This window comes from Strix uralensis, chromosome 2 (assembly GCF_047716275.1).
Source record: "Strix uralensis isolate ZFMK-TIS-50842 chromosome 2, bStrUra1, whole genome shotgun sequence".
Classification (NCBI taxonomy): Eukaryota; Metazoa; Chordata; class Aves; order Strigiformes; family Strigidae; genus Strix; species Strix uralensis.
Window position 1 is genome coordinate 112678194 of NC_133973.1, and position 24174 is coordinate 112702367.

At 42.1% G+C, this 24174-nt stretch overlaps 1 protein-coding gene across 12 annotated transcripts in view; it reads left to right on the forward strand.

Annotated features, from left to right (window-relative positions):
• Window positions 1–20108, forward strand: part of STARD13 (StAR related lipid transfer domain containing 13) — a 306520-nt gene extending 286412 nt beyond the window's left edge. For 11 of the 12 annotated variants that reach the window (XM_074859839.1, XM_074859837.1, XM_074859836.1 and 8 more), the window contains 8 exons: window positions 1744–1903; window positions 5931–6129; window positions 9201–9408; window positions 10316–10430; window positions 11215–11436; window positions 13323–13540; window positions 16635–16811; window positions 17170–20108. In XM_074859839.1, coding sequence (XP_074715940.1) covers window positions 1744–1903; window positions 5931–6129; window positions 9201–9408; window positions 10316–10430; window positions 11215–11436; window positions 13323–13540; window positions 16635–16811; window positions 17170–17287 — 1417 coding nt within the window. In that variant the 3' untranslated portion in view covers window positions 17288–20108. The remainder of the gene's footprint in view (window positions 1–1743; window positions 1904–5930; window positions 6130–9200; window positions 9409–10315; window positions 10431–11214; window positions 11437–13322; window positions 13541–16634; window positions 16812–17169) is intronic. The other variant, XR_012627686.1, reaches the window with a different exon arrangement.
• The last annotated feature ends 4066 nt before the right edge of the window (window positions 20109–24174 follow it).

Genomic DNA, 24174 nt, shown 5'->3' on the forward strand with positions numbered 1-24174 from the left:
AAGTCTTCCCCAGAATTCATTTTGTGACTCGAAAAGAAGCAGCTGCTGATGATACTTAATGTATTCGATATTTTTTTGTTTGTGCTTTAAAAGAAGGGTTAGAACAGTTACCTGACTTTTCTCTGCAGATCAAAAGATGCAAGCTTTAGCCTAGTCCTGGATCTGCGTTAGAGAGAGCTTGCAGCTGTAATAGCTGTAACAGCTACCTGGTCATTCAGAGAGTGGAGTGAAGGGCAGATGGACCTGAGTGCTGGCAATGTGGCTCATGTAGCAACCGGCTACAGAAACCTGCATGTTTAATAGTATATGAACCCTGATGGGCCACACAGACTGAGGTATACCAGAATGGAAATGGACATAGATAAGGGATTATAAGTATCTGAGAAATAATCAAAAGGATAACAGAAACTTTCCCTAATACACAGAGACAGAGTCCAAAAATAATATGAATTAACATTTACATTGTGATTTCCATGTTCAAAGCACTTCACCAAAATCCCACTAAATTCAGATGTGAGATAGATAAGACATGTTTTCCTTTAGAAATGGAAAATAGATACAAATGGAAAAACAGATACAAGGGACTACATGTGAGATTCACCTCACTGACATCAGCCACTCCTTAAAGTTTCATGTCTCATCTGAGCAAGCCGGGTCAGCTGTCTGTGGTCAGTGGAAAAAGGCAACTCCAAAGGCAGCGGGTTTGGGTCACCCTCCAGAGATGCCTCACTCCACAGTATAGAAGCAGTCTGGACTGCTAACTCTTTCTAAATCTCCTTTAGAGAGCTAAAATTCAATAAGATGAACCCCCAGATCGCTCTTCTCCTTTGGTGCAGCTCCCTACAGCTAGCTGACAATGTCTGTCCTGAAATGAATCTCACCTTAACCAACTCCAAATAAGCAGACCAGAATACAGCAAATTCTAGATTCTGCTGTCTGTACAGAGATTTTCCCTCTGAATATTTCTTCAGTTTGTATAATCAGTCTCTAAGGATTTATAACAGTGGGACTCTAAATAGCTGTAAAAGTTATATGCTGTACTTCTTCAGGTCATTTAATCCAAGTTTTATCTCCTTCCCACACAGATGAGAAAAATCTTTGTCACATTCAGGTCATATTCATTTTTATTTTTTTTTAATTCCACTGCAGTCATGACTCCCACAAAGGGAATCCAGTTTGTTCTCGTTTTCACCATCATTTTTGGAAGAAAGCAAGCTCACCAGCTTCACTGAAGTTACTCAACTAGAATAAATCACATAACACCGGGGATGAATCTGGCACATAGGGATTTCCCACCATCATTTATTACTGTAAATTGTTAGTCAATAGAAATACTAAATCATATAACTGGTAGTATAAAAATCATTCAGCACATTAGAGGACTGAACCTCCTTTTCTCTCAGACACCCTCTTCACTATGCTTTGCTGTGCTGTTTTTTTGAGTCCCTAATGGATGCTTTAAACCATGTTGGCTTCAGCTGGACGACAACTGCATAGTAAAAGCTTTTTGTTAGAACAGATTGTTATGCTATATGTTAGAGCCAGAGGCCATCTACTTACAAAAGTTGTCAAGAAATCCATCAATTATACCGATTGTAAAGTGTTTGTGTGTTGTGCATTAAACATTATTTCACCATCTTTATAAAAAAGGCCCCGTTTACCAATTTCTGCCAGGAGTGTTACACAGAGGGACTGTGTAAATACTCTGATATTTTCATGCAGCCTGCTCATGCTGATTTTCAGGTCTGTGCCAAAGTTCATGAAGAGGATGAAAGTCCCTGACTACAAGGACAAGAACGTCTTCGGTGTGCCTCTCATAGTTCATGTCCAGAGAACAGGACAACCTCTTCCCCAGAGCATACAACAAGCACTACGCTACTTACGGAGCAACTGTCTAGATCAGGTATGGACTTTACTCCAGGGACTCGGTTGATTTTTTCTGAAAACTCACCCTAAGCAAGAAATGGTCAACCTTTCTGTACTTAGTACCAGAATTATTTGAAGATTGTTGTATCTCATGTTCAGCCCAGATCTCCTCTGGTGATTTGATACTTGGTGCCAGTACTAGTGGTTTGCCATTTTGAGATTTGTATCCAGCTAATCTGTTGAATTCTTGTAGCTGTAACAGTCCTGCTGATTTGTATACCATAGTCTACCTCAAAGAATGACATGAAATCTTCATGTCTATTGAATCAGACCTGAGAAAAGATCAGGACTCCCAGCTCCTACCTGTATCTGCACTGCTTATGCTTGACTGTTGCCACTGAGGGTTAACTGCATTCACCATTTCACAAGATATGGTACAGAAGGTTTTATTTACTTAGCAAAGAAAGAAAAGTCCAAGAATAGAGAGCAAACTCAGCAAAATATTCAAAGTATTCTGTTGACAAAGTCAGATATGTCCAGATAGAGTTAGGTCAGCAGGGGTTCAATGCCAAAGCCATTATGGTACGTTTCCTTTTATAGTGCTCTTAGCTGCAACAAGCCAGCTGGGAGACCCTCATGCTCAAAGTATTTCAGATTTTTTTATTCGCTTTAGCTAGAGCAGGGACATACCAATCATATTTTTACTGTTCTTCCCCTAAGGATGAGGATATGTATCTTTATGAACATAGGAATGGGAGAAACCCCCTGGCTGACTATGTTTAGTCCTCTACTATTATTGACCTCATATCATGTGACCTCTTCCATAACTGCTTTTAAATAGCTGTAAGTTCAAAAGGAGAAGCTAGAATTTTACTCGGCAGACTTTGCTGCTTTCCAAGCTCTGAGCACACAAAAAGGGTAGAATTGGTCAGTTCTGAACCTTTCCATTTTCTGATCACTATTCTGGTTGCTGTTCAGGTTGTTTTGTTGGGTGACAGGAAGTATAAAAATTAAATGCCTTGCAGTGAATCACAACCATTTCCCTTTACAGCCGGTGGGGAAGACACAGGTCTTTCCTATCATTTCTTTCTGTAAAGAGATCCTGTAGTGATCAAACCTTGACATCTAACTCCGGGACGTCAGAAGTGAGTGCAATGAGTTCTGCCTACCATATGTAGTACAGGAGTTGAAGGGTGGGAGGAGTAGCCTGCTGGAAGTGTATTAGTAGGGAATGGAAGGGGAAGATGCATAGAAACAACTAGAAGCAATATATTCAATAGCTAACATGCCTGATTATCACTGTGGTAATCTGAGTTTGTGTACTGAGCTGGGAAAACCAGTGTAGGAATAAAAAGTGATGCAGCAATCCTGAAATCAGTGATGGGACAGGAGGAGGAGACACTTGCCCAAGTATGAGGTACAGGAGATGTGGGAATAGGGAGGGGCTTGTCAGCTAAGAAGCAGAGCAATAGGAAGAAAAACAAAAGAGAGGGAGGGATAAATGGGGGAGAAAGTAAAAGGGAGGATAAAACCAAAGAGAAAGGAAGAGCTCTTGAGAGATTTGAGACAGTCAAAAGGAGTGTCCATGGGCAGTCTCAGACAAATATCTGCTCTGAGAGGGAGGGTTTACTTGCTGGGAAGCATCAGAGCTACATGAAGGGCCATTTCAACTCAGCTTGAGTTTCCACTCAGAGTGGAATTGGGAAAATATTGAATAGAAAATTGAAGGAGAAGTACAGAACTGGACCATTTAAAGTATCTTTCCACCAAAAACCTTTCTAGGCCAAAACCCTCCAGGCAATTCAGCTTCTCTGCTTTACAGTCACTCCCTTTGTTCTCATTTAATTCAAAGTCTCCTAATGCCCGGCCAGAGGTCCGAGCAGCCTCCAGTCTCCCATAGCATCTTGCTTATGTGTTGCTTCCGTGCACTGCAGAAGGCAGTCTAGAGTCCTGAACAGGCATCACAGCTTCTACTGCACACACTTGGTAAAGTTGAGGTTGCTCTAAATCATTGTAAGGTCTGGCTTCTGACACTGAAATGTCTAAGATGGTATGAGGAGCCTCACCATTACCTGTAGGATATATTATTCAATTTCAACTTGTGAAATAGAAACTGCTTTGCCTTTTTCCACTGCATCTTTATTTCTGTCGTGCATCATATGGCTATTTGCAGGGCAGATGATCCACAGCATGAGGATAATAAAGAGATTGGACCAGACTAACCTCTGATAAATCACTGGATTTATAGTCCCATTTTATTTACAGAATGAGTCTGTAATATTGCAGAACAGAGCCTAAAACTTCTTTTTCTATCAAGTGAAGAACTGTCCTCTTTTGATTAATTACGTTTTCCAAGAAAAAGGGAAATATCATTAAACAAAAACAGAGATCAAAAGTAGCAGACTGATGTGCAGCAGGAGATTGCACAGGTGAGATTTGATGTCTGACCTCTCGAATCAGACTTAGCTGGAAGTTTTTGAAGGTTCTTTATACCAACAAGGACACTTTCCATCAAAAGCAGAGAACTGAGACTGCTCTCACATTTATCTACCACATGCCAAAACTGTATTTTTTGGATAGAATTAGCATGTGTCCTTCTGCATCTTCAGCACACATTTCTAAGAGGAAAAGGGATTTAAAAAGAAGAAGAGAAAGGGAAAGGGAAAACCAGATGAAAAGAGCCAAATGCTCTTTCTTGCATTCTCTTGACAGAACGAAGAGCAGAGCTTCACCTGTGAACAGAAATACAATGCACCAGGATGTAAACAGGGCACACTCCAATTCTCTACTTATTACACATAAACTTAACTCACAAGTGACACTAAATTCATCAAGAAGACATAGAAGAGCTGCCTCACAGCCAGTCTGGTGTAGCAGTTCATCTCCATATAAATAATACCTTTCCTCACAGAGCTGCAGAGTGTGTGATTTATGTAACTAGTGTCATTAATGTGTGAGTTAACAAAAGTCCTAAATACCATACAGTTGAGCATGGGAGGTGTTCTAGGGTGAGGAAGGCCCTATGTGAACTCTGTGGTGGCAGAAGTAAGGGGAAGAAGGCCAGAAGACATGATTTCCTTGACTTTACACATTTTTGTTGGTGGACCATGCCACACAGAAAGCTGAACTGACCACCAGCAAGACAGTGGGCATGGAAGAGCAGAAGTTTATCATACCAGACCTGAAATGCACCTTTTTCATAGGTCTTTCTCTGTATTTCACATTTCCCCTGAAAAACTGAAGAAAAACAGTGCTAACACTTCCCAAATGAAACACTGTAAACTCACTTGGGAATTAATAATGTGGTTAGGGCTCAGGAATTCACCCTGGGGGAATTCCATTGACAAGAAGGACGTAAAAGGGCAGCACTGCCATGAAGGCATCATTTGAAGAAGTACTGCTTCCTTTAGAATAGAAAGCAAACAGGATAAAAATGTATCTTAGTGACACTGCACAAGTAATCCCTGTGTGGCCCCCGCTTTCAAATTGGGGTTTTCAGTGGGATTTGGGGGAACGTTTAGAAGCAGAGTTCAAAGTTGGAAGGGGAAAAAATAGATTTGGTCTTGATTTTAAAGCTCTACCAGGATGTACTAATCTTTTGCCACAGCATTTATTACTTAGCTGAGCATAATATTTTCTTGTTAGTCTTCAAAATATATACCCAAATAAACATGAGGAACCAGATTCTCAGCTGGAGTAAATCAACAGACAGTCACCCAAGCCAAGCAAGCCATGCTGATTTATATCAGCTGAGCATCTTGCTCAAATTCTTCAGGCAACAGGGAAACCACTTGCACTCTGAACTCTCCCTCTAGGATGGGATGCAGAGCAGCAGCATTATTAAGTCCTACAGTCCTGCCATGAGAGCATGCACTTGCCTGTGAGACTTGTGGTCAAGCCATGACCATCGCATTTGCATGTTCTTCTTGTTCTTGCCTAGCGTAACATAAGCAACCCAAGCTTTGGTGATGATCAAAGTCCCCTGTAGTAGATTTTTTTTAAAAATATAGATATACTTTAAGTAACATTTTCTTTTTACCCAATTCAACATGGTGCCTTTTTAGGTGGGTCTGTTTCGAAAATCTGGAGTGAAATCCCGAATCCAAGCCCTACGTCAGATGAATGAGAACTCCCCGGAAAACGTCAGCTATGAAGACCAGTCGGCATATGATGTGGCAGACATGGTAAAGCAATTTTTCAGGGACTTGCCGGAACCTCTGCTCACAAGTAAGCTAGGAGAGACTTTTCTACACATCTACCAATGTAAGTGGCAATATTTTTATTATTATAAACAATTACAAAATATTATATCTTATATAACAACAGACTGTAAATAATTTTGGTATGTTAACACTGGGTGGGCTACTTTCTGCTCACCTTTGAGATGTATAAAAGAACCTCTCTGCCCTCAAAATCTTTTGCTAAGAGATTTTTAGAACCACCTAAAGGTTTCATTGTCAAAATACTAGAAATTTTAATGGAAAGACAGCACTGATATTTTGAGAAGCTTTGAAAATATCAGCCTCACAATCAGAAAGAGGCCAGAAGGACAGGCTGCCAGGGACATAAAAAGCATGAAAACTCACATTTTTGTTACATTTCTTTAAACTGTGGGCCCATTTCATGCAGACATCTCAATAAAAGTGAGTCTTCTGGGCATGGAGAAGTGGTACTTGACCATGAGAATGTGTGCCTGTGCAGTCCCCTTCCTTGCTGTGACTTTTGATTATTTGCCTTTTCATTATAGTCAATAAAACGTACATGCAAGAAACAAGCTGCCTTCATTTAGATCCTCAGCTTTTATGTAAAGATCTCATAGTGAAAGGAAAAAAACAGGAATTCTTCTTTTCATTTCAGCTTAAGTAGTCTTCAGCAAAATCTGAGACTCAAATGCGTCAGAATGATGAAAATCCCTGTAAATCAGGAAATGACTGTGTATCTCTTCTCCAAACTGAGGGAGAAATAAACAATGAGGAAAACACAGAAAAACCAGAGGAATTCAAGTTTTTCCTGACAATGTCCATTATGAAGGCCAGTCAGCCAGCGCTCTGGCAGATATAGAAAAGCATACCCCGCCAGCCTAAGCCAAATAATTGGAAGCACTAAAAAGAAGTGTGTCTAGTCTTTTCACTTGCAGACGTTTCAGCTGCCAAAACAATAGAAAGCCATTTTTAAACACTGTATAATCCCAGTGCTAAAGAATCTAAGTTACTTCCGTTGCCTGCCTTTACTGTAAAAATCTGTCTGTGGCACATAGTCACTAATGTATTTAACATCACAGTGTCTGTAGCTGGTAGAGAAATGCTGTGATGTTGCACATGAGAGACAGCATCGCAAATAAGTTTAGTGGACTTGGTCATACATGACATCTTCAGACACAAATGAACTGAAACAGTTGGTGCATAGCCCTGAACCATCCTTTCCCCTGCTTCCTTTCTGCTTACAAGTTGCAGGTCTTGTCTGCTGACGCACACATCAATGAGCTTGTACAGAAAAGCAACAGAAATTCTTGGTGCTAATAAAATGGGAGTCACAACTGTTTCCATAGTGAAGTGGCCAAGGAGAAGATTATCCACTAGAAGGACATCTTCTACATGTCCTTGGAAACAAATTACTTTTAAACTATTGCTTGATGAAAATTGGGAACATCCTGTCTTGGCACAGAGAGACTGCAAGTAAACTCCCCCCTTGCCAAAGGAAGAGAGACATAGCAGATCTCAATGTCGTCAGTGTTATTAGGTCTGTAGCCAGAAGAACTCCCCTTCTCTGAGTCGGACGCCTGGCATTAGGATTCACAACAGCCACAAGGCTGAACAGTAAAACATTGCTACCAGCCAACAGAAAAGTGTAAAAAGGGACATAGGCTGACTCTGTAACCCTATGTGGTACTACAATGGGAAGTCTGAAGAGCTCTTCTTTACACTGATCAGAGGGGGGAAAAAAAAGTGCTAGGAAAGATTTTCATGAACTGCACCAGTAGTTGAAAGGATTTCGGAAAGACTTGAGGATGAGTCTGTTTAATACAAGGTGGGAACAGGAAAAGATGGGCTCTGTACACACTGGAGGCCAATGTTTGGATTAAGAATGAGTAGCAATGGGTTTTTTTCCCTGTGACCAACAGTAAATATATTTTTCTGATTTGGATGGTACTGACAAAACTCCTTTCACAAAAGAAAATTGTTGAAAATTGCTGGGATACCAATTGTATTTCATAATGTCTGCAATTAAATAAATCTGTAGCTGGGAGTTTTTCTTTCCCTTCATCCTGTTTAACAAATTATTAATGTGAAGTTAGGAAGGATTTTTCCTCTCTTAGTGTATTGGCAAGGGATTTCTGATTTTCTGAGACTCACTGAAGATCTTTTTCATATATCCAGGACTTTTTTCATATATCCATAATGGCTTGATTTGCTGTAACACAGAGGATTGGGGATGGGATGATCAGTGTAGTAGTCTATATAGCATAGCACTGATGAAACTTTCTCCATTTCCCTAACACTCAAACATTGCCTAATATTTACCTATGACTTGAAGGACTGGCCAGTCTTCTCTGTGCATCAGACCTGCCAGTTTAACAGTACAGGTGAGGGAGTACCAGGAGGCTATGAGGGGAGAGAAGACACGTGGCATGGATTTAGCAAAGGATCCTCTGGCTTGCTGCCTCTAGAAAATTGGCTGTGTTCAGTTTGTCATTCATATCTGAAAGCTTTTAAAATGAAGTGCTTGTACAAGGTTAGCAGGCAGAGCTTAAAAGCTGGCTGTTCCCTCTACTGTAAATCTGCTTTTGTTCTTCTGTTCAATTATATAGAGCATATGTAATACTCCAAGGGCTCCAAGTACAAACTGAGAAAATTTATGGTAGTTTTAGAAATTAATCTGTCTGAAGTGCTATTTAAGCGTATGCATTACCACTTCCACTAAATTCTTTTATGGTTTAGGACACAAGTGTAAGTATTTTCCTGAAACTTCCCTAAGACTTTTGAACTCTTTTCCCAGGGGACAAAACAAACCTGAAAAATACCATTTAAAGATATGAGTACTGAGTACTACTCTCCGTTCATAAACTTTAAAGGAACTTCAGTCTCTTTCTTGGGGAACAGCCTTTCAAACGAACAGAGAAATGTCATACACTGGCTAGGCAAGCTGTGCTGGGTGGAGGAGCAAATACCGGGTCCCTCCAACAACCAGCTGGTCTTTGCCCCTTCATCCCCTGTCATCTGCCTCTTCAGAAAGCCATTCCCAGAGTGTGAATGCCTGTGCTAACTCTGTCTTGTTCCTGGCTCCTTATCTGATCTTACAGTTGACCCCCCTGAATGTCGCTTGCTTTTCCTCAGACGTCCCCAAGGAGCAGCGGCTGCAGGCAGTGCAGGCAGCCATCATGCTGATGTCTGATGAGAACCGGGAGGTTTTGCAGACTCTGCTGTGCTTCTTGAGCGACGTCACCTCCGTGGAGGAGAATCAGATGACTCCTATGAACATAGCTGTTTGTCTGGCCCCTTCCCTCTTCCATCTCAATATAGTGAAGAAAGAAAGCTCACCGAGGTAAGTTTCTTCTCAACACTATAAATAGTCATATCCTTAATACAAAGTGATGCTTTCAGTGTTTCTAAAGGTATGCAGGATAAAATTTTTGAAAGCATCTGCTTTCCAGCACGCGTTACAGTGAGAGGGGAAAGCCCATACTGCAGAGCCAGAAGCACACTAGTACATGCACAGGTGTTTTCACAAGCCCAGCAGGCATTTCTGGCTGTCCCTTGTGAATATGCAGCGCTTGCTTTCCCTGCGAAATTTCAATGAGGCACTACTGAGTTTAGCATAAGTAATGTTGGCTTCTGTGAAGGGAAAGGGCCTGATTTTGCTCTGTTTGAAGTCAAAGATTGACCATGTTTTAAAGGATTTGAATACACAGATTTTCAGTGAGTGGTTTTTCACTCTGTATCTTCTGGCTACATTCTGCCACTTGGGAAACCAACTTTATTTCAGGCCACATTAAGATGGCATGTAACATGGTGAGTGTAGACTAAACAGGGCATAGACCCGGCTAAACATTAGTGGTTCCAACTTGATGTTCCTCCTGACTCTTTTTTTTCCCCAATCTGGTTCAGAATACACTGCAATTCTTGGTCATGTACATGTGTAACCAGTGTCTGAGCAAGTACTTTAATCAGTAACAACATAAACCACTGTACATCATGTCTGTCAGAAATCCATTTCAAAATGTACACCACCTATTGCAGGACATGCATAACCTTTCCTGCTTTTACCTTTGGCTCAACAATATTTTAGGTAAACATTTTTTATTTAAAAAAGGCCCAATGGTCTGAGCAATCTTTGTGATAAAAACTAAAGATAGGCTTTTCTCTTTGGTGTTCTGAACATCCTGCTGCTGTTTGCTTTCATATTAAAAAGATTCAGCATTTTTTACCTGAGACACTGAATTTAATTACAGAGTAATACAGAAAAAATATGCAACAGGGAAGCCAGATCAGAAGGACCTCAGCGAAAACCTGGCAGCTACTCAGGGACTTGCTCACATGATAATGGAATGCAACAAACTTTTTGAGGTGAGTGAGAGACTCAAACAGCATTATTCATGGCCCTGTAATGCAGCATCCTTTGAAGTATTTATGTTTATGCTTACATTTGCTGTCTTGTATTAGCTCAGAGTTTGATGGTGCCTCACTTATTTGTAAACTTGCTCCATCTAAAGTTTATTTATCTCATTTCTTTTTGACTGTTCCCTTCTAGTATTCAAAGACGCAACTATTAAAAATGCAGGATAATTATTATGTGTCAGTTTTCAACCCAAATTACTGAATTAGGAAATTTTAGTCTAATTAAAAACAAAATCTGCTATCTTAACATTTCATTTTATTGTAATGCTTTTAACACCTCAATTAAAACTTATTCATCTCAAAAAAATGAGCTGATACACTTTATCTCTGTGTGTCACACAAAAAAGTTAAAATCACATAGGGAGATGCAGTCATTCTTGCAGCTACTTTCACTGCAGGTGAAGGAGAAAGAATGCTCATATCTCCCTTCCCCAGAAGCACAAGGCAACACTGGGGGGGGGGGGGAGGGGCTAGAGGAGTAACACAGGTGTATTGACATACAGTTGATCAGTCTAATACAGTTCTGCATGAGTAGTGCTATTCTGAGCTACGGGCTGTTTCATTATACTACTTTGATTTCTCATCTTGCATGACAAGCAAAGACAGAAATAGGTACCCATGTTACAGATCATAGGCTAATTGCAACTGGATGCTCAATGGTCCATCAACCTAGAAACACATTGCCTTAAGGAAAGTTCTCGAAAGGATCTTTTCCCTCCCTTCTGTGGCACAGGTCCCACATGAGATGGTGACCCAGTCCCGAAACTCCTATGTTGATGCAGAAGTGCATTCTCCCACGCTGGACGAGCTTGGGAAACAAGTGGATGAGGAAGGAGGGAACTATCAGATGTACCTGGAAAGCCTCATGCAGAATCTCCAGAAAGAAGCAAAAGAGAAATTCAAAGGATGGGTCACGTGTTCCAGTATAGAGAACACAGAGCTCGCCTACAAAAAGGTAATCTAGGGAGATGTGGAAGAAGCGGTAAAGAAACCAAAGGAAAATACAGCCTACGGGACACCCTGATTTGTTGCATGGCTAAATACCTACCCTTCTGTCTGGTGAGGCACATGATTTTTTTTAAAAAAGACTACCAACAGCAGTTTAAAATGTAATATAATAGTTATTCAGGTATGAGATTCCAGGAAAAGGCACACAAAGCAAGCTAAGGTCTCCAAAATAAAGTGGCAATCAGAGAGCGAGCTGAGACCTTAAACAACAGATAACAGTACCTGCGTAAGCTCTTTCACTGGAGGACAGACAAAATTTCTGTCCATCTCCTGTTGTTTGGCAGCAGTTTGGAGAACACAGCCAGAATATAAGTATTAAAAATCTCTTCAGGTTGCCCACTACTTTATTTAGTCAGGCCAGCCATATGGCCAGTTTTATCCCTGATCCTCTTGTCCTTGTTTCCAGTGGATGTTTGATATGTGCAACTTTTATCAAAATTTCTGAAGCTGTTCCAGGCTCCACCACTTCTGCAGGGAAAGCCAGACTGCTACAGCCAGGAGGAGGGTGCTGCAAGGTCCCTGCAGACAGTAGAATTCAGGGCTGCTGGAAATGCAATGGTAAAACAGAGGTCTGCAAATCAGCAGCAGCTAGCAAGAGGAGGGCATGGATTAGGGGTGGCTGACCCTAGTTAAGTAGGGGAAGGGCACTGGGAGGAGGGCAGGATCTGGATAGTGAGGGGGCAGGAGGCAGCACTACCCCTGTTTGGGAAAGGGCAACCCTTCTGTTAGGGCAAAGAAATCACAGTTACTCTGATTTGTAGCCAGCTTCTCTGAAGGAGATTGAGGAGGGAGTGACAGGGCTCAGGTGGGAGTAAGACGTGGGAAGAACAGGGGCATGCACAGGTCTGGGGTCAAGGACCCAGATTGGGAGTCAGATTGGGAGTCCCTGGGGCTCTAGGGCAGGGGGACTGGGGAACTGAGAGCTCTGGAGAGAAGGAATTATAACAACATACAATAATTTAAGGTGGGAGGGGTGGAAGGTAGGTTTCTGGGGTCACAATCCTGGGTCTGTGGGAGGTGCTGGAATTGGTATGTGAGGATGCCAGGGTAGGGAGGGGTTAGAAAAGCAGGGCTGGCAAGATCCAGTGCTTACAGTTAATTTGTTTGCTGCCTGAAATATGACCCCTAAAACCATGGAGAAAAGCTGTTTGTGTGGAATTTAGGATATTCATCTTGTGCATAGCCCAGCACTTTCTGCTCCCCTTATTGCATGCTGTGGAGGTGTAACAAGTAACAGGAACTGTGAGCTAGGAAGTGTTAGCAAGCAGTTTGTGTGTTCCTTCTTTGAAAGGCATTTTCCCAATACCTCCCTTGCAGCTATTTGAGGAGCAAACATCTGTGTACCTGACACATAACTGAATTGGCATATGTTCTGCTCTTCCACCAATTAACCAAGAGGGTTATTAGACCCTCAGTCCCAGCTAGTGCATTAGATTGCCCAAGGTGGTAGCTTTATTTCATCCCAGAGTTTCAGTCTCTCCTTTCATCTGTTTTTACTTCTGTACACTAATATTCTTCATTATGCTTAGGATGCTTGGGATTGAAAAAGTGTCTGTCACTTCAGAAATAATATAGCAGCTCCACTGGCACTATGGGACCTGGTCCACTGGTATAATAGTAGAAGTAATGTATCACTTCAGTTTTCCATCCAGGACTAGTATGCATATGTTTTTACATACAGTAGAACATCAGCAATAGCAATAATTGTGATGATTAGCAGGGAAATATGCATGCTCTTAAGCTAAAGTAAGATATCCATATCAAGATTTTGTCCTCAGTTATCCTCTGCTGAACATAGGCATATAAATCATGTTCTTTGTTGCTTTACTCCAGGTTGGGGATGGGAACCCACTAAGGCTTTGGAAAGCCTCAGTGGAAGTTGAAGCCCCCCCATCAGTTGTCCTGAACCGAGTACTGAGAGAACGTCACCTCTGGGATGAGGACTTCTTGCAGTGGAAGGTGGTTGAAAGCCTGGACAAGCAGACAGAAGTTTACCAGTATGTTTTGAACAGCATGGCTCCTCATCCCGTCCGAGACTTTGTCATTCTGAGGTAAGCTAAGGGCAGTTCTCCAGTACCTTTTCTTCCTGCAGTGCATACAAGGAAGATCTGGCCTTACCTCAGCCTTCGCATCTGTATAATTGTGCTTTGAGAACTCCTCTTCTGGGCAGCTGTGTTGATTTCTCAGACTGAATTAATATTGCACACCTAGAGCATACTGACCTTTTCTCTGATGTAATTTGAGCAGCACATACTCCTGAGGCCATAAATATAAGTTCTTCCTTAGAACAGATGTCTGATAATAGCTGCTGTTCTCTCTTAGCTTTGTTTGTTGTCAAAACAGCATAAATAGAACCCAATTGTTTTTTACACTGCTTTTGCTGTTCTCTGGGGACATCTGTTTGACGTTTGAGAGCCAAATGTTTAGTAGAGAAGATAGTGATGCTTTTAAGCTAAGGTTGTTATACGGTCTCTATATAAGTTGTTATTTTAGATTTGCAGTTGGAGTCTTTGTAGACCCAAGAAATGCTAACCCATAAAAATGTTAGTGTGGAAAAGAACAGAAAGGAGCAGTAGATATGTATTCTAACTGTCTTCCAGGGGATGACATCTCTCAAATAAATGTATAGCTGTGTATCAATATTCTAAATTCAATCCCAGTTCTGCCATTGTCTACCTGCCTGTACAGAACAGACAAAAAAAATTCTTCTTATGCACCTTCTGCCTTTGAAATCCTGGCCCTTTGCTTGCTAGGAGCTATTGTGGAGCTGCTGACATATTTCACTTACAGGGTCAGTCCTACAGTTATTTATTTCAGGATGACTTTGTGCATTCCCATTCTTGGTCTCTGCTTTCTTTGATTTAAATGATGTGCCAGAGAAATACTAAGCAGCTTTGACAAAGAAAATAGTCCAGTGAGTCAGAATTGTATTAGAGGGAACAAAGATTGAAGGAAAAAGATGAGCCCAATAAAATATAATTATAATAGTACATCCCTTTTATGAACTTCAGTATTCTCTTAGAGAATGATAACATGCAGATACTGTCAGTATAATGGAAGAATTATTGGCACTCTTAGGGGAAGATTTAAAGAATGTTTTCTGTAAGTCCTTTATAATGTTAAAACACCAGTCCTCCCATTACTCTATTTCTTTTGCCTTCCCACAGTATGCTGGGCTAAATTAATTACTTTATAATTATTTTTCTTATATAATATTATTGACTTAAACCAGTGATAAATCTGGCCCTCTGCATAGCACCAAGAAGATTGTCTGGGAGCAGCAGGGCGGTTTTGATGACCGTAATTCTGTCCTCTTATTTGTCACTTAGTTCACTATTAGGTTTCATGGTGGTTTATGTTTTTTAAAGACCTGCTGTGCAGACACATCAGTTAAAGAAAAATCTTACCATTGAGTTCTCATTCTTTTCACTAACCCAGGCAGAATGACCCCCAAGGACTGAAATACATATCATAAAACTGAATCCTGGTGGGTTTTTAAGGACTGAAAACAGCCATCAGGCAGATCTGTCAGATTCTGTTGTTTATCTCTCTTGATTTATATTATTAAGTCTAGAGCAAGGTTAGCCAGCAATATCACAGTCAATTTGGTACCTTATGATTGGTGGGAAGTGAAGAATGAAATTATAATTCACCTCTGGGGACATGAATAAATATATTTTAACAGACAGCAATTTTCTCCTTCCCAATCAAACTTTTGGCTGTGAAAGGATAAACTTAGTTGTTCTTTTTTTTTTTTTCAATTGGACAGTCATCACAAGGGAATTAAGCTTGTTTTAGAAGACTGCAATGGCAAGAGGATAGAGGTGATGTTTTATATGCCTGGGATCTGATGCAGCTCTCAGCTGCCCTTCACAGGCATCGTTTTTCCTTAAAGATTCCTCAAACATTTAATGTTCATTAAGTATCACAGTATCTCTGTGAGTTAGGTGCCATGCCTGTTTTTACTACTGTAAGATGTTTAGAGAAGTACAGAAACTGGCCTAAATCCATATAACTGTGAATCAAGTCTTCTGCAGTCTCTGGGATACATAGTTTTCCACTTCACAAATGACCCAAGTAAGTGCCGCATAGTTACCAAAATGATATGGTCATATCTAAGCACTGTGTAGGCATTCACTGTAAATGGTTCAACATTTCACAGTACATCTGAGGTGTGATTTTGTACTCTCCATGTGTTTCATCTGTCAAGATAGCTCATCATTTTTATTAATGCACTGACACATGTAAAACCTTCTGAAGTCAGTATCTTCCTGCAGTGACTTGAATAACAGCTCAGTTTCGTACAAGAAAAATGCAGAATGTTAAAATTACCTGCTGAAGTCCAAACTTCATCAGTCCTTGAAAGCAGCTTACCTGCTAAAACATGATACTTCCCAAGGTAGCGTAATCCCTGTGTCAGTCCATGGCAAGATGGTGCACATTACACAGCACAGTGGGAATTTCTCATTTCTTCCCACAGCATAGGAAAGAGCATAGACCCATCCTGTGAGATTCAAGGCAGACGAGAAGGATGTGAGACACCAGAATGTCTAGAGAATGCTTACAGAATAAGAAAAAAATGTTAATTATTAAAGTCTAGGTGTCCTGAACTTGATGGAAAACTTATGCAGTAAGAAAGAGGCTAGAAACTTGGGAGAGGATAAAAAATGAAAGGACATTTTGTTTTTAGTTCTGATGCCCTTGAAACACATTCTGGGAGTTTCAGAAGTCATTGTGGGCAGTAGTGGGGATTTTTGCCGTGCTACTGTATTTGTTGTTCTGTAAGTCTGCATGGGTGCAGTGCAACATTTCAGCCTTTGGTGGATGGCTTATGCTCACTTTATCTCCTTTCCAAAACTTCTGTCTGTCTGCAAAAGGCTGTATCATGCCCTCTAATACATAAATGTGAAGAAGCAAAACTCTACCTGGAGCCTGCAGCAATGTAGATGGGTGGCCATTCCACATCATGGTCAGACTCCCAACTGGGGAACATAAAACTTATCCAGGGACTCCTAAGACAGTCCAGTAGCATTGCAGGCAACAAGGATAGGCAGACAAGCAAACTGTAACTTTAATTCTGGTTCTTACTTGTGTGCCCAAAAGTTTAATTACTAAAGTGATTCCATCTTGAATGTGTTGCTGCAGGACATGGAGAACGGATTTGCCAAAGGGGATGTGCATGCTGGTTGCCATCTCTGTGGAGCATGAAGAGGCTCCTCTTATGGGAGCTGTGCGAGCCATCGTGATGGACTCTCAGTACTTGATAGAGCCCTGTGGCTCAGGAAAAGCCAGGCTGACCCACATCTGCAGAATTGATCTGAAGTAAGTATCCCACCTGCAAAAAGCAGATCTCCATTCAGCAGGGCAAAACACTCCAGCTCAGGGAGGGGAGGTGTTGGGAACAGAGGACATGGTCAGTGTAGCTTTGCTGCTTTGGAGTCACCCTGCTGACTTATTTCTCCACTCAGCATCTCCCACTGTTATGGTGTGATCATAGAAATGATATCTGCTTATTTGATTACTGTAAGGGAGAACTTCAGAGTATGCTTACAATAATAAGTATTTGAGTCACCTCCACCACCATAGGCAGTGGGGAGTAGGAAGCATGGCAAGCCCATTCCTGTGGGGCATATTTCTTGAGTATTTGAGTTTCTCAATAATTCTCTTTCCATTTCTTCAGAGGACATTCCCCAGAGTGGTACAACAAAGGCTTTGGACATCTGTGTGCTGCAGAAGTTGCCAGGATCAGAAACTCATTTCAGCCTCTGATTGCCGAGGGACCAGAAACAAAAATCTGAGGAAGTGTTCCTAGGAGCATGTGAGCGTAAATTGGGGTCTGGCAGGGAACAGGAATACTGAAAGCAAAGATCTTATTTAAGCTGCAGAAATCTGACCAGACCTGGGTCTGTACAAAGCTGAAACAGGAATTTTATAGGAAAGTTCTTTTACTCTGGAGACTTCATCTCCCCCCGCCACATCCTTTCTGTATTAATTTCAATTATTGAAGTAAACATTTCTTCAAAGAGCTTTTATCATTATTACTTTAAAATCAGACTATTGCTATTACTTGTGTGTTACATAACTCTGGTATTTAAAGGCTTCTAAGAAGCATATTTTAATTGTAAATAAATTATGTACAGTATGTATATATTTATATTTTATCTATATATATGTATATGTATAAATTAATTATTTTGTATATAACTCAGTGCAAATCACTTGCATCAGTTGGACCTTAAGTGAATCTGTCACTTGTTTCTTAGTGTGTCACTGCTACATAAGCTGTGTTTGCTGTTATCACAGGGCTACCAGGCATAATCCATGTGATAACAGAAATGCTTGTTCTCAAATATGTTTTGTATTTGTGTATGCTGTGAGAAGGTACCTAGAAATAGATGTAGGAAGAAGTAAAAGAACTAAGGAAGGAGGAGGTTACTGTATGTTTAAAAATAATGAGGAGCAGATCAGTTTCACCAAATAAAATACATGTAAATGTAACTGAGATAGACATTTTGAAGGCCATTTATATCAGCAGCAGAATTGGGACTGTTAGTACAAGGTGTTGAAAACTTACCTATTGCCTTAATTAATGGTATATCTGCCGCTAGAGAGCCTCACTATGTGCAGCGTTCCAAGTAACTGTTCGTTCTTGGAGAGTACGAGATAATGCTATGTGTACCGAGGTGTCTGAAATCAGACTGGTAAGTTATTAAGCTGTAAATCTTTTTTTTTTTTTTTTTTAGCATTTTGTCTAGGTTCTGAGTAAGTGTTTCTGTGTTGTTCTCTCCTTCTCCCATAGAGATGGCTAATTGTTAAGAAACTCCAAAGCAGATTTTCCACATCCAGTGGACACGAAGACATGCAGATGAATACCATGCCTTTTAATATTCTTACTATACAAATAAGTAAACTTTTTTAAGCTTTTAAATACATCTTGGAGATTTAAAAGACTAAATGCAGACTATGCGTGGAAAGATTGCTTTCATAGTAACAGCAAGCATTTTCATATTATATTGCACTGATCTGCGCGATCCTGCCTCTATAGGCATTGGTGGGAGCAGGATTAGCCCCTGACTATGAGGAGTAGGAGCCATTTAAGCCTATTATATAATTTCATTTTCAGGGACCTATTATTTTGCTAATGGAAGAATGCTTTAAAAGTAATAATAATAATAATTTGTCGACGTTACCTTTGAGGCAGGGTTCTGTTTTGTTTTTAACTAACCTAAGACCAAAAATGATGTTACATCTATGATTCAATAAGAATGTACAAGCCTGTTAATACTGTTCTTCATTAATCACATTTGTTCACTTTGACTTTATTTATTGCTGCATAAACCAGCTGAGTCATTCATAGTCAGTGTTTTAGCTCAGTCCTTCCAACAAAATCCACTAAGATTTAGTATGTGGTCAATTCAGCAGGATACATTACATACATGAAGCTACAGTTTTATGCCCTGATTCAGTAAATGGGGAAGTCTCTTCAAAGCCAGTACTTTGAATCTGCCCCAGGTATGGGGGCTATGGGGTGGACCATTGTGCGGTCCTTGATAGCTGCTAGAGCACGGTCCCACGTGCCATCATGCACACACTCAAGGCCTTTGCTGGTGGGGGACAGCCCTGCAAGCCAAGAAAGAAAGCCTGTGGGAGCTCAGGGTGGACAGATCCAGGGTGACCTAGCAGGATGTCCCCATGGAGCAACAGGACCCCCAGAAAGTCACTGTCATCTTCCCCCACGAGCTGTCTCACCCACGTTTTATTGTGCAACTCATGGGATCAGGGAGGTTGGCTGCCTATGAGCTCCTGCCTTGAGTTTCTGGTCAACAATAGTTGCAATGTGCAACTATTGTGTGTTTTTAAGTCTTAAAGACAGGGACGCACTCACACCCTTACATGGCTGTGTTGAGGTCTGGCAGTCACCAGCCAGCTGCAGGCCACCACCACTGCCCAGGTCCAGCCTTCCTGGGAGCTAGTGGAGGCTCACAAGCTGGTGGGGCAAGGGCAGTCCCCCGGTTCCAGCGGGATTGCCATCCCAGAAAGCAGCGCCTCCTCCCCAAACGCCTGTAGCCATGGCAGCAGGTTTCATGCCGGCTGTTTTCCAAAACATGAGCAATTAGAGCACTTCTGCTACATTAGTTTGCATAAATGAATACAATAGTGCCTCAGTATTAATGGACACAGAATTTCTGGCTCTGGGAATGGCAATACTGTCTGACAGTAAATAATTTCTTAAGGAAATGAAGGGAAAACCTGGACAGTGCTTTTATCCTGTCTGACAAGTCATTGCTCAGCTAGAAGGAGCCCTGTGCCACCTGCCACCACTAGCAAGGTAGGGTTGTCCTCCTACCCTTGCAGAAGCTCTGTCATGTGCTTCTGGCATCTCTAAGCCATGTATCAATGAAATAAGATTTCTTTAAAATGCACATTATGCCATGTCTACCATTCAGCTACCACAGTATTTTGTATTGTTACATTGCCATTGAAAATACATTATGATAACTGCATTTTTAAATGTTATACTCATATCAATACCTCATATTTTTACCTCATCTGTTGGTATCAGTCATTAGTTGTAAATAAATAATTGCAGAGTTGAATAAATTTGCATACACTAAAGAATCATGTTTCCTTTGTGTGCTCATTTCATCTATTGGCACAAGAAACACAGTACATTTAGGACCTTTCTTTATTGTAACCTGCTATACTCTAAACTGTTCTGATATGGGTCTTCAATAATGATTTTAGGCTCAAAATTTATGTTGTTGTCCATTATACTTATCATATAGTGTCCTTAAGTATGCATGAGCTTCATGGCAAAGATTGTTTTCCAAAGAAACCATTAAGCTAGGATGGCTAGCTTGAGAAGTGTTAAACTCAGGTCCTTAATAGTGTTTATGCCCCTGACTCCCACCGAAATAAACCATGTTTCTGTATCTATATTCTTGTCAATAAACTAAGTCTAGGTTCATAAGAATGACTGTGGAGCTGGGATGCTGAATGTTGGGTTCACATTGTCAGGCATCTCAAATCCATCAAGCCACTGCAAAAGAGAAAAAGATGCAACAGCAGGACAGTGATCCTGTGGTTTGTCTTACATACATCTACAGATGGAATAAATGTCCCTTTGGATGGGCCTGTATCTCTCCAACTGTCTCCTGAATTATCAAAAGAAGCAGTCTCAGAAACAGGATGCTGAGCAGGGAGTCTGCTATGAGAGACCATCTAGCGGGGGATAAGCCCTTATGTCCCACTATTCAGGGAAAGCTCAGTATTAAATTTGGACTGAAAGGAAGCACTTTTCTCCAATTCTCAGCCATGGCAGAGATAGTCAGCTGTGTAAATCTGTCCTTTCTTGCAAAAAAATACAGTAGTATGTGATGTGCTTTCATTCCCATTTCTCCCTCACACCTACCTGCAGCACTGTCAGGGCAAACAGACTGTCGGGGCAAATAACACTGAAGTTTCAGCTATGATTTAAACTGTGGTGCTCAATATCATGGGTCACTTAGCTATACTATGTAGAAAGCTAACATTTTCCCCCAAAGCCGCAATGGATGCAGAGCAGATCCCACCTAGTGACTGTAGATCCCACCTGTGACTGTAGACTGTCCTGCTTCAGTGTGCAAGAAACTCAGCTCAGCAAACACACGGGTATGTGGAACTCGAGGGCTAACACAGAGCAGAGCAGTGGGTCTGGGTTAATGAGTAAACAACTGGGAAAACATTACAACACTGCAGATAACGATTTGCCTCTCTTTTATAGGCTAATGTTGGGGAGGTCTTGCACAGTCCCAGATACCCTCCCTAATCCACAACAGGACCCAGACACCAGAGCCTCTATGCCTCTGATGAAGGTTAGCATCTCTTGCAGAAAATGTAACAAGGACACTTGCCTCCTTCCACCCCTTTGACTCTGAAACTAGGATCTCTACCCTGCTACCTTACTACTGACCTTCCATAGGTAGCTCTTCTCCACTGCTGTCTTCCACTGTCTAAGCCTAGCTCTTGAACCCAACATGCCATCTTCCCCGCTTAGTCCCTGCATGCCTGTCTGCAGGCTGGGCTCCAGCCTGTGCCCAACTTGCCCAGCCCTGGGCTGCACAGGAGGCCACAGGGTTCAGCCTTTGGGACAGAGTGATCATAACCAAGCGGTCAATGGTCCCAGCCCCAGCTGCAACGGGGGGAGCCAGGCATTGCCAGCCTGCCAGGGCTCAAGTCTGCAACTATCCCATGCCCACGCAAGGGACAAAACTCCAGGTTGAGATCATTTCTGCTTCTCTCTTCCAAGGAGGCAGGAAGGCAAGAGCAGGAAAATAACTGAGCCTGTACTACTGCACAGGTGGTTCCACTGTAATGACAAGTTGGGGCTTTCTAGTCTCTCCTGGGGAGGGGTGTATGGCAAGATGGGGAGGCTAAAGGCAGCTGCAGTTTGAATGCAGTGAACTGCCCTTTACCTTGAGCAGAGACTTGAACCACAGTGTGAAGTTCATTGGCAGCAGTTTGTAAGGAGACAGGATGGGCTCCCAGCTGTGACTGTGCTTTAACAAGAAAAAAGCTGCAGCAAGAGCTTCTGCTCTAGCAGGAGACTGCCCTGCTTGGCCAGAGCAGCTGCATGGAGCTCTGCTGGCAGCCAGCTAGAGGATTATGGTTTATTTCTTAATCAAAATACTTGATTCTGCAAAAGGCACCAGGGAAACTCAGTCTAAAACTGCAGACTCTGCTCTTTCTCCTTCACCTGCTCATAGCAGCTCTGAGACAGACACATGGCTGAAACACAGAGCCAGCACTTGCTACAGCGAGGATTTGCAACAGCTTGCGATTTATGGGAGCAAATTAGCCACAAGGCCATCTGTCCCTCCCCAGACCATGCCTGGCCTGCTCCTTCCTGGAATGACTCCTTTTCCTTGAGAGGATGCATATCGAATTTCTTACTTTTTTTTTTTTTTTTAATTAAATAAACGTGGGAACCACAGGTGGCGGAGCAGACGACAGTAACCCTCTCAGCAGCATCTGCTGGCCAGCAGTGCCACGCCACGCGTGCAGGACAGATGCTGGCTGGGGGGCCTGCATGCAGCCTGACCCCAGACCCACGCAGGGCAGCAGCCCAGGGTCTGCCAGCCTTCTCAGCCACCCCACTGCACCTCACTGACTCCAGCCAGGCTTGGTCTTCATGGCAGTAGGACCAGAAGCACCACAGTTGGTCTGGCTTGACCATAAACAGTGAGTCCTTTTCTTTTCCCCCAGACTCTTCCAGTTTAGAGACTTGCCATGGGGGTAGCTGAAAGCAGGGAGTTTGTTTATTAACACCAAACACACGTCCATGTACCATGCTGCTGGCTAACCAGTACAACTGAGGAGCCCACCATGGCTGTAAGTGCAGGTCACCCTGGGTTCACAGCTGCTCCAGTGTTTTGCCGTGTCAGCTGGCTCCCGATGGGACAGGAACTCAGAACTGGGCTTATGAAGAGTAAGTGCAGGATTTTAGCTCTTTAGCCTGGATTTCTGCTTCCCTGAAGAGTCATGTCCCTTTCCTCCTAGCCCAGGGAGGAGGGATCACACCAGCCTGCATCCCTTACCCACTCTGGCAGAGTTGGACTCATCACGTGTCTGCTGCTTTGCAAAAGAGGTAAAAAAAATGATTTAGGGAAAACTTCCCATTCTTCAGCGGCTGTATCTAGGGATCCTTGGTGAGCAATAGGGCTGCAGGTGATGAAGGATGAGCTCTACTGCTGCAGATGCATTGTCGCAGCATTGATGGCAATGCCCACACACAGAGTACACCAACAGCGCACTCCTGGGGCCGTGGGACGGTGAGAGCACCATTTCAGAGCCAGCTTTTGGCAGGCCACCCTTCCCACTTCCCACAAGCTTGCAGAGCCTGAGCGACTGCCCACCCGCACGGCTCTGATGCACGCCCAGCCCTGCCAGTGGTGAACCCACCCCAACATGGAGTGAGCCACCTCATGTGTTTTAGTTACATGCCCTTCCCAAACACTGGACCAAACCCCATCCACAATCATCACCTTGAATGGGGTTTACTGCCTGGCCATGTTCATGCCCTGACATGGCCTTATGTCATTTTGAGCTGCGATTATCACCCAGTGGTCTCATGTCATTCTCTTCGCAGTCAAGGAGATGCCAGGACACTTGTAAATAGCTGAGCAGTGACATTCATCACACTGCTGAAACCACCAGGACAGCAATGGAAAAGTTTGTGGTTATTATCAATGCAAATAAAAATAATGGTTGCAAATAATGAAAAATTAAATGGGTAGTATCACTGGGCTAAGCCAGAATGTTACAATATGGCCTCCTTGGCCTCCCAGTGTTTCTTGCCTTGGGCAACCTTTTCCAGCAATCACTGGTATTTATCAGAAAAGAGATACAGTTATTGCATTTGGGTTTTTCAAATAATTGAGTAATTTAATCTTTTAAGTGCCTCTGAGATCACTTGCTGTAATTAAAGACAGAAGATGAATGACTGAAGTACAAGAGCATTGGAGGACTTTAAAAATGAATGTGTCCTTGACTGCATCTCCTGTGCATTTATATAATGATTATCCCACATTAATATGACCAAACAGATAAAAGGAAAAAAATAATAAGAGTTCGGTTACATTATTTTTCTTCCAGCCCAATAATAATATTTCACCAGCTGGAGGAATGCGCCTGTGAATACCAAGCA